The 10,901-nt window shown below is 50.3% G+C and overlaps 2 protein-coding genes across 2 annotated transcripts; one reads left to right on the forward strand and one right to left on the reverse strand.

Annotated features, from left to right (window-relative positions):
* Positions 1-684: 684 nt before the first annotated feature.
* MYCFIDRAFT_44037 (uncharacterized protein) lies at positions 685-3,822 on the forward strand (the record flags this gene model as incomplete). Its single annotated transcript, XM_007921778.1, has 1 exon — positions 685-3,822. The coding sequence occupies one exon, from the start codon at positions 685-687 to the stop codon at positions 3,820-3,822; it is 3,138 nt and encodes a 1,045-aa protein (XP_007919969.1).
* A 155-nt stretch (positions 3,823-3,977) lies between these two features.
* Positions 3,978-6,890, reverse strand: MYCFIDRAFT_170071 (uncharacterized protein; the record flags this gene model as incomplete). The annotated part of the gene is made up of 6 exons (XM_007923296.1): positions 3,978-6,238; positions 6,280-6,321; positions 6,357-6,612; positions 6,678-6,705; positions 6,740-6,825; positions 6,861-6,890. The coding sequence occupies 6 exons, from the start codon at positions 6,888-6,890 to the stop codon at positions 3,978-3,980; spliced, it is 2,703 nt and encodes a 900-aa protein (XP_007921487.1).
* Positions 6,891-10,901: the final 4,011 nt, after the last annotated feature.

A 10,901-nucleotide genomic window follows, 5' to 3' on the forward strand; every position in this document is an offset into this window, starting at 1 on the left:
GTGAGCTATGGCGGGCGGCTGAGGGCCTCTTGGCTGGTGTGAGTTAGTGGTCGTCGGCGAGAGGAGAGTCGCGGACAATCGCCGGCAGGCAGTTTGGTAGCGAGAATGAGGCTTTGTCGTGGTAGTGTTGCTGGGCGGTGGCATAGAAATACTGGCACGATCGGTCTCGCCGACGGTAGTGTCTATGTCGGCATGTCGTGCCTTGCGACTGTTGGATGCCGTCGAAGCGGATAGTGCGTGGGCGTGGGCGTGGGCGTGGGCGGAGGAATGCGACGGGGTGGAGTCCTGCGAGGTGCTTCTGGTCAAAATGAATGAGTTGGGACGCTGGGACGAGGAAGCCATCCCTCTGCCTCGCCCTCTCCCTCTCCCTCTCCCTCTCCCGCCCGTCCGGGTAGTGACCGCGAGAACGAGAGCGAAACGAGCAGTGGCGATGGAGTGAGTGAAGGTGTGCTGCAAGGCCGGAGTCAGGCTGCGTCCTGTTTGCGCCGCAGTGCTGTACTAAGTCTCCCGGCCTTTTCGCCCAGATTTCTTCATATGGACCCACGTCCCAATTCGAATGAAATATGCATAAACGCAATCCCCGTTAAGCCCGATTAGTGCAACTCTATTTGGCAGCTGGATTCGAAACTTTTCGCCGGCACAGCACAGGCACCGCGAGAATTGAGACGCGACAGCTGGGCGACGATGGAGCTTGACGGGCGCACTGTGAAGCGGCAGAAGCTCAGCAACGGAGTCGCAAAGCCACGGCGACAGGCGAAAGCAGGCGCTTCTCGCATCTTCGCGCCATACCGCACCGTCGGCCTCGTCTCGCCCACCGAGGTCCCATTCACGAGTGTCCCACTAGGCAAGACCACCTTCCAGATCACGACATCGGTGGGCAGGAGCTTGCAGACTTACGACCTACGCCGCGGACTAAATTTGGTCTTCGTCACCAGACCGCAGACTCCCGCGCAAATCACTGCGACAAAGGCGTGGAAGGACAAGATCTTTGCTGCTTGGGGCGGCGGCGGCGATGCGACCTCGGAAACAGGCGTGTGGGTGTTCAAGCGAGGCAAAAAGGAGGCAGAATTGGAAGTCCCGCCAGACTGCAAGGAGAATGTGAAAGCGTTCTGCGTGTTTGGCTGCTGGCTCATCGGAGTATGCGACACGGAACTCTTGGTGTGGAAGACCACCGACTTGGAGCTGTACACCTCGCTCAGAGGCTTCTCGCCCGTTGCATTCACCAGGTGCATCTCCAGTCTCCCCACTTTCCTCAACAAGATCATCGTTGGCAGAGAAGATGGCAGTGCTGAGATCTGGAACGTCTCGAGCGGCAAGCTGGTCTACACAATCTTGCCTCCATCCACAGCCTACGGTGCCGTTACCGCCATAGAGCCGACTCCCGCTCTTTCGCTCGTGGCCATCGCCTTCGAGAAGGGTCCCATCCTCATTCATGATGTGCGCGCAGACCAGACCGTCATCCAGTTGAACACACCTGCTGGAGCACCAGCCACCTCTATTTCCTTCCGCACAGATGGCCTGGGCGCTGGCGATGATGGCAAGTCGGCAGGTGTCATGGCGACTGCGTCTACTGCGACAGGAGACATCACGCTATGGGATTTGAACGACGGTGGGAGGAAGGCAGGTGTTCTTCGCGCAGCGCATGCACAGCCGTCAGCCTCCGCCTCGGGTGGTACAAGCCGGGTTGAGTTTCTAGCTGGACAGGGAGTCTTGGTGAGTAGCGGACTCGACAACAGTCTCAAGTCGTGGATCTTCGACGCCACTCCCTTCAGTCCAATACCACGAATTCTGCATGAGCGACGAGGCCATGGAGCACCGGTGTCAAAGCTGATGTTTCTGCCAACAGCTTCGGATGGCTCGGACGACACTGGGAAGTGGTTACTTTCAAGCAGCAGAGATCGCAGTTTATGGGCATGGTCATTGCGTCGAGATGGCCAGAGCACAGAACTCAGTCAGGGTGCCATTCAGAAGAAAGCAAAAAAGCAGGGCTTGCTGTCAGGCGATCGTGACAGCTTTGCCGATCTCAAGTGTCCTCCTATCACCAGTATGGCTTGTAGTCTCAATCGTGATGGTGGTGTGGGCGCCATACCTGGCAAGCATCCCATCTGGCAGAACAATGGCAAGTCAAAGCAGGTCAGCGCAGAGGTCCGTGCAATGACTGGCTGGGAAAGCGTTCTCACCGCGCACGAAAATGATAGCAAGGCAAGGACGTGGTTCTGGGGCCGAAAACGTGCTGGGAGATGGGCTTTCGAGACTGCCGATGGCGGAAACGTCACTTCTGTTGCCATCTCTCCTTGCGGAACCTTCGCTGTGGTCGGCTCTGAGAAAGGCGGCATCGATATGTTCAACATGCAATCAGGAATTCAACGACAACGATTTCCTGCGAGACTAACGCCTATGCAAGCAAAGCAGCTGCGTCTGGATGTTGAGCGACATGGCTTGGTTGAGGAGGGCGATGGCAAGAAGAAATTCTATCGCGGTCAAGGAAAGCATGCCGCAGCAGTTGTCGGTCTTGCTGTCGACAGTCTGAACAAGACCATAATATCAGCTGGCGCAGATGGCAAGATCAAATTCTGGGATTTTCAGAGCGGTCTCCTACGAGGCCAGATCGATTGGTCGAGCTCTACGGGTCTTCTAAGCATGCGCTTCCATCGTGGCTCAGATCTTGCCGCATTTGCTTGCACAGATGGATGCATTCGTGTTATCGACATCAGCACCCAGAAGCTTATTCGTGAGCTGTGGGCATCACGTTCACCAATAGCGGAGCTGCAGAAGCTTACGATCAGCGACTTCACATTCTCGGACGATGGTCACTGGATATCTGCAAGCATGGGCCAGCTCGTCTTTCTCTGGGATCTGCCTACCGGACATCTTGTCGACGGCTTCAAGCTAAAAGCAGATTGCAACACCCTCGCTTTCTCGCCGACAGGAGAATATCTCGCAACAGCAACGCAAGACACTGTCGGTGTAGACATCTGGACAAATCGCGGTCTCTTTGCCCATGTCGCGACCCGAGCCATTTCCCAGGATGACCTCCTCTCAATTATCCACTCGACGTCGGCCCTGGCCCCAACAGCATCAGGTGAAGGTGGTGAAAATCTCATCGCAGCAGATGTCGACGACGAAGAGGACGAAGACAATGCAGCCGATGCAGCCCTCCTCCTATCCGAAGATGATCCAGCCCACACCCTCTCAAACGACCTCCTCTCCCTCTCGCTAGTCCCCAAATCCCGCTGGCAAAACCTCCTACACCTAGACCTAATCCGGCAACGCAACAAACCGACCGAAGCCCCCAAGAAACCCGAAAAAGCCCCCTTCTTCCTACCCTCCCTCCAAAGCGGCGCACCAAAAACCTCAACATCCCCCAAAACCAACCCAACACCCTCCGACCTCGAAAAAGAACGCACCCGAATCGCAAAACTCTCCCACTCGGGCCAAAAATCCCCCTTCACAGCCCTCCTCCATCAATCTTCCGCATCACCTCACACTCAAACGCTCTTCATCAACCACTTAAAATCTCTCTCTCCAGCAGCATCAGATATAGAAATTCGCTCCCTGTCCACGAATGAGAATGAACACGAACATAGCTTGTTCATTCGCGCTCTCACCCACGTTCTCGAAACAAAACAAAATTTCGAATTGGTGCAAGCTTGGATGTCTGTGTTTTTGAAGGTGCATGGAGATGTTGTGGTTGCGGACGAGAATTTGAGGGGAGAGGTGGTGGAGTTTAGACAAGTGATGGAGCGGGAGACGAAGAGGGTGAGAGAACTCGTGGGGGTTTGTGGGGGGATGGTGAAGTATTTGAGGGCTGCGAGGGTATAGAGAGGAGGAAGTCGGTTCATGTGAAGAGATGATGGATGATATGGCGGAAATTTTCAACAATCATGATGATTATTGATTGATTCAAGAAGCAAAAATTACGAAACCCCGCGAGCGACACAAGTAATAAAATCACCATCTCTGCCATAATGAAGAGTTTAGTAAGATGGAGTCGCATAAGCCGTCAACGCACTCGCACTCGGAGCAGGCGTGCCACCACCTCCACCACCACTAACCATTGTCCTCCTCGATCTCGTCGGCTGAGAAGAATACTCAATGCCCCTAGCATGAAGTCGATCTACAGCCTTCTTATCAAGCACAACTTTATCCCAATTCCTCGGGAGTTGCGCGCCCGCAAGTAACATTGTAGTTTTCATATTCCTGCTCTTGAACCTGAGATCCTCGGCCGAACGTTTCGTCAAACGGGCTTCTCCTGTAGGGATCAGTTCGTTGTCGATGGCTTTGAGACTGGCATAACTGATTCCGTCGTCGCAGTGTTGTTCGATGAGTTCCATGAGAGCGGATTCTTCGTATGGGTCCCAGGGTTGGCGTTGTTGGGTGGGTTTGGGGGCCATGGTGCGGTTGGTGCGCGAGTCGACTTTCCATTGTTGGTAGGCTGTTGAAGGAGGTGGGGCTGGGTCTTCTGGGTCGAGGGCTGGTTGCCGAGGAGGGATTGCGGATCCTGGATTCTTGCGTTGGCGCTTTGATGGGCTGAGCTGGGTGGCTGCTGATGAAGGTGGGTAGTTGGAGGGACCGGCAGCAGCACTTTCTGCGCCTACGCTGGGGTAGCGGTTGCGTGGGGCTTGGCCGAAGGAGGTCTCTCTTCGTAGATTGTCGGCATTGGCGTGGTCACGAGTGTCCTCTTCAAAGCCTTCGTCTTGGGTGGGATTTGGAACATGGTCATCAGATTCAGTCGCTTCCGTAAGCTTGCGCTTGTTGGGTCTCGCGCTCGGAGGAGCGGGACGTGTGTCGGGTTGCGTTTCATCAAAGACGTCCATATTCGGATCGATGAGCACCGCGCCGTCTTGTCGGTCGATAAGACGACCTTTACCTTTACTTTTGTTTCTCTTCTGTGCATCTTGAAATCCTTGTATAGCAGACATTGTGGAGGCGGGAATGCCAGACTGTTCGGCAGCCGCATCCCCTTCTGGCTCTTGGTTGTCACCGAAGTCTCGTGCGAGCACGTCTTCCTGCTGGTTGGTGGTGGGAGCAATCATGTGAGCGGTCGGAGCGGTCGCAGGTGGCTCCAGAATCTGTCTCTCCTTCGCTTTGAGTGCTGCCATGACACTCTTTCCGCCCAAGCTTCGTCGTGGGGTAGAGCCAGTCTTGGTCAAGTTCTGCTTCATCCGCTCCGCATGACGAGTATCGAATCGTCGTTCTGCCTCCCGCGCCAAGCTCTTGACGATTAGTTCGACACCACCACCAGCAGCGATCCGCCTGTCAAGCTCGGTTGCTCGTGCCTCGTAGTATCTCAGAACATGTGACCTGAAGTCATCCCATTTGAACTGCGCCTTGAGCTTGCCATTAGCTGCTGTAGCATTCTTGCCGGTCTTGTCTTTGAAAGTGCTCTGAAGCACCTTGACCAGATCTGTGACCATCTGGATAGCTCTCTCGAAGTCTGCCTCGCTTGCTTTGGCGAAACCAAGTGTCAAGAGATGTTTGAATTGACCTTCGTTATCGTAGAAGACGTTGCCAATCTCGTCGTGAGGTGCGAAGTTCGGATCGGTAGCAATGGCCGCATCTAGACGTCTGATGGCAAGATGCGCAGCCAGGTTGAGCCAGAGTTCGATAGCAGCGAAGCTGAATTCGCCGCCCGCTATGCCGACGGGGAATGCCATGTCGAGCCGTTCCAGAGCATCGGTGGCACGTGGCGTCCAGTCGGTAATGTCACAGACAACCAGGACACTATTGAGCATCTGAGCCAGATTGGTCTTGAATATGATGTTGTCAGGTCGCCATTGTGCTGCGGGCAAGGCGTGCAGCGAGGGGACGGGCTCTCCAAGAAGTGCTGCAAGGACGATTCGAGGCTGAATGTATTCCTGCGAGCCGAAGCTTGGCTTGTGAAGTTGGAGGGTGGCTAAGCGACGATTGTACAGCTTGTTGTGCTTGGAGCCTGTCTGTTTGATCTCCTTCCACAGTGCCGGAGAGGTTGCTGGTCCTTCGGGCGCCAGCAGTTTGGCCAGACTGTCCGAGGCCGACGCGAGATCTGGCAAAACATCGACGATGACTTCATGGTCTAGCTGCTCGATCTCCTCTTGCGAGAACGAGGTCTTGGCTGTAGTGCCAGAGATGGCTGAGCCAGCAGATGCGCGTCGAGGCGATGGCCGATGAGTGTCTGGCTCGACATGGAGCTGCTGGGCGAGCTGCGCTTCGGTGGTGTCATCATCCACGATGACATTCTCATCAACAGGAGGCAGATCTGAAGAAGGTCAGGATGCTATCGTCGCGTGGAGCAAGGACTGGTCGTCGGCCGCGGGTGCGTTTGGTGTTCGTAACCCTTCGCTTGTCGGTAGGGTAGGCAACCCTCCGATGTTTACTCTGGCGACACACATACTCCGTACCATGAATTGACTTACTTGCGCCCTTGGCTTGACCCTTTCTTCCACGCCTCTGCGCAGCTGCAGCAGGTGGTGCGGCGGCAGTGTTGCTAGCGATTCCATTGTCGGGCGCTTGCTGCTGTGGTTCAGCGCTCTGGCTCCGTGTCGCTCGACGAGTTGCCTGCGCCGGCGCCGCAGCAGGCCCTTCTGGCGCCGTCGACGAGATCTTGGCCATGTCGGGAGGCAGTTGTGCAGTCTACAATGACGTCGGCATCAAGGCGCGAGGGCGATGAGATGTGTGGGAGATCTAGGCGAAGTTACTGTATTGTTGTGTGCCTGACTGCACTGCCTGGCAACCACATCGCAAACCCTAAGGGAATCACGTGCGCCACGCATCGGGGCCGGCCCGCTTCTCGCGCTTCTCTCGTGCTTCTCTTTCGCTTGTGAGTGGTCTGTATTCTGCCAACAGCTCGATAAGCGAGGTGGGGCTTCCCGTAGAATTACGTCGTTCCCGCCAAGACCCTGTTTCCCCATATTATCTCGCTTAATTTCCGGGCTTCGCGTATTTCGAGATAAAGCTTAGTATACCTATACTAAACAAGCGGAAATCCTAAACCTCTCGTTTTGTAATATACTATATACTACTATAATAGACGATATTATAGAGCTAGAACGACTTCGGCAACTATTCTTTAACCTTATTAAACTATTTAAACTTTTACTATCGCAATAGGAAACGATATAGGCTGTATTAAGCAATATCTACTTGTATACGATTATATCGCATTTAGGTAAGAATTTAGATATATAAGGCTAGATAACTAAGAAGTAGTACTTCGGCTATATTAAACGACGACGCAATAGTAATAGTAAGGGCAAAAGCAAGGAAAACAAGGACGAGAGCGCCTCTAAGGAAGAGACCTTTATTAGATAATGTTAGAAGCCTAAATTTAAGCTAGTTACGCTTTATAAAGTATCCTTTATTATTATAATATATCGGCTAGAAGGTATTCGATAAGAGCCTATATATATTACGAGAGGCTAATTCGAAGGCAGACATATTGTTAGGGCTAAAGAGGCTATACGTAATTAGTATGTAACTAGGCTAAGTAAAGCTAGGGTCTTAGTGCCTTAGGCAGGGCTTAGCGCTTAGTAATAGGCTAACTTACCTGCCTTCCTCCCTCTCCTCCTAGCTCCTTATCGAATACTACCTATACCTACTACTACCCTATCTACCTACTAATATACCCTTCTTATATAGTATTCGATCTATCCTTTAAGGGTAGCAGCTAGATAGTCCTTATTTCAAACTTTTAGCGGTATAGCTACAAATAAGACTAATCTAACTATATTGCGCCCGAAGAATAGGACCTATACGTACTATTCTATCGAAACAACCGTACCAATTATTAAGTAAGGCCTTCTATACGGCCTATTACACTAAGTTAAGTATACTAGACCGATATCTACTAATTCCGCTATATCCGTATCTTAGGGGCTAACAATATATTATTAGTGCTACCCCTTATTATAATAGCCGGCTTATTACGAAACAATAATCGCGGCGCCGCTAGTAGCGCTAGCAACGACAATGCTAGTAGTATAGTGCCTGCTAAAGTGCCTACTAAAGTGCCTACTAGAGCACCTACTAAAGTGCCTCCTACTAAAGAGCCTACTACTAGGCCTACCGAAGAACCTATAATTCTAGATAACGACCTAGAGTTGCCTATTAACGACATTCTTAGCAATATTATTAACCGTCGATATAGCTAACTAGCCTTTAGCCCTTAACTATTAGGGAGACTTTAAGAAGCTACTTAAAATAGGCTTACTACCCTACGTTAAGAACAATAGCTAAAGGATAATCTCCTCGAGCTCCGTCGCCTTTAGGAAGCCCCGATAGTAAAACTAATAGCGGGACCTTCTTTACTACCTATCTAAAAGAAGGATGCTAAACTTAAGGACTATACCGTATTTAATAGCTCTAGTCGAAAGCAGTATAACGACTATATTCGTAACTATAAACTTAACTAGCGCAATGCACTAAGAGCGCTACTAGACGACTATTCCTTAGTCGTACACGCTATGTAGTACATTAATAGCGACCTAAAGCGTATATAGGATAACTATTTCGACTCCCTCGACGACTAGACCGCTATTTAGTAGTAGACCTATAAAACTATTATGCTAGATACCCTTAGAAACCCTATACTAAGGCAATAATATGCTTAGGACCTGTATCTTCGAGCTAAATAGAAGACTAATCAATCGGCTCGCTTATTTAAAGCCTATTTAAAGACCCTCGAGGATAACCTTCCGCCTAAGACTAATTCTATATAGATCTCGGAAATACGCCTAAAACTTAGATAGGAACTTATCCTCGAATTAGACCGTCGCCGTATATTCGAATAAGCTAACCTAATACGTATTTAATTTATAGTCAAAGTAGAAACAGCCGAACGAGCTGTCTAGCTCTAATAACGACTAGAATCGAGGATCCGGCTAGCTAGTACTAACCGCGTGTTACGAAGGCAGGCATAGGCATAGGCTAGGTAGGAGGCCCTAGCCTCCTATAGTATATACTTCTCTAAGCCTAGATAGACTTGGAATAATCATCCACTTTATAACACACGATGTATAACAAAATGGTAGCTTCGCTTCGAGTACTAGCGTAAAAACACGCACTAACCGTCTCTAAACGGACTATCCGAACTACGGTTTACTATTTCCCCTCTCTAAGGCGAAAAGTCCTCCGCGCCGAAGGAGAATCCTAACGAACTACTCTAATACTACTTTCCGCACTATAGAACGCCGTAGCTACGCTATAAAGAAAGAGGCTATAATTTAGTACGAAACATACGAGATCTATAGGCGAATCGGCTCGGAGATCGACGATAGACCTAGCCCTACGCCGCGGCGCGCTTTACGCTCCCTCTATTAATACCCTTACTTGCTAAGGGCAGGAGCGTTAGTTCGGGTTAGTAGGAGCTAGGTATCTAACCCTCCTAACTTCCCTCTTTTAGGGTATAAGGACGTAGGAGGTTCCGACTACTCTTACGGTAGCTACTACGCCTATAACTGCGGTTAATATCGAGACGGTTTCCCGCTCCGCCTCTTAATATCTACGTTACAATACTAGAGCCTATAGCATTAAAGGACTAGGAATCTCCGAACGATCCGCCGCCTATAGCTTAGGAGGATTGTACTCTTCCCGAATTAAAGGAAGACAGATACTACCTAGTTTATATAGTATATATACTATTAGCTTTCTTAAAACTAAGGCAGTGTCTAAGCAAGCTATTCGAGAAGGATCTTAGATATAGAGTTATCGCTATTACCGAGTAGTACGAGGATCCGGAGGAGGCTAAACCTCTACGTCGCCTAAGGTTATAGTCCCGCGTTCTAGATACAGACAAAGACGCAACCCCTAAGCCTTAGATACGCGCTAAGATTATTAGCTCGTAGGTTGACGACAACTCCCTATCGCTTTCCGCTATACGACAAGTATATCGTCTAACTTCGCACTAGTCGGATAGCCTATACTTCGCTTAGTAGCTAGTAGAATACCTTAAGTCTACCGACGAGAATCCGGCCGCGGGCGAGAATTAGCTACGTTACCGCAAGGTTTATATCCCTCTACGACTAGAGAAGTAGGGCGTCCGTCGCTTAATTAAGGACGAGAACTTAGGCTAAGCTAAGCCTAATAGACGTAGGGAGTCTTTTAAAATCAACCTACTAACGGGTAACGTTTTTAAGAATTTCGGAGCCTTTCGTAAAGACGACCCGCCTCCTAAGCCTCGCGAGAGCTTATTAATCTCGGTGTCTAGCAGTTCGATACTTAGCTTACTACCGGATTCCTAGCTAGAAGGAGAAGACATATCGGGCAAGCAAGCTCTAGGATCTATAGTACCGGTAAACGGTATAGCCGGCGCTAAATAGCGAGATGAAATTAGATAAATGAAGTCCTAGGTAGCTTAGTAGCTAGCCGAGCAACGCACTAAGGCAGATAATAATCGAGCTACGGATCGTATACGTCTATAGAGGGTATTAAACGAACAGCGCGAGGCTTACGAGATCGAGATACAGGCCTAAATCTAACAAGCGTTTAACGAAGGCCGCAAGGAGGCTATAAGAGCTAAGAACAAAAGCAGAGATAAGGGTGTAGAAGCTAGTAGAGCACTACCTCTAATAGCCTTAGAATAGCGCTATACTATCGATACGAATAGTATCCCTAAATTGTTCCTTACCGACGAATAGCGACGTCGAAGGAGGATTGCTAAGTCTGCTAAACACTTTAACGACGAGGTTACCGCGAATAATAACGCTACTACTAATGCCAATACTAATGCTAGGAATAATAGGAATAACAATACCTCCGCTAGCACTAACAACGACAATACTAGATACGATAAGCTAGAGGTATTAGTAGGAAAACTAGTAGAGGTAATACAGTCTAACAACGCCGCCTTAGCGGCCCTACGACCGAATAATAACTATTCTAGGCTACCGGGGCAGCAGCGATATAGAAATCTTTACGCGATGTAT

The sequence above is a fragment of the Pseudocercospora fijiensis genome (genome assembly GCF_000340215.1).
Source record: "Pseudocercospora fijiensis CIRAD86 unplaced genomic scaffold MYCFIscaffold_1, whole genome shotgun sequence".
Classification (NCBI taxonomy): Eukaryota; Fungi; Ascomycota; class Dothideomycetes; order Mycosphaerellales; family Mycosphaerellaceae; genus Pseudocercospora; species Pseudocercospora fijiensis.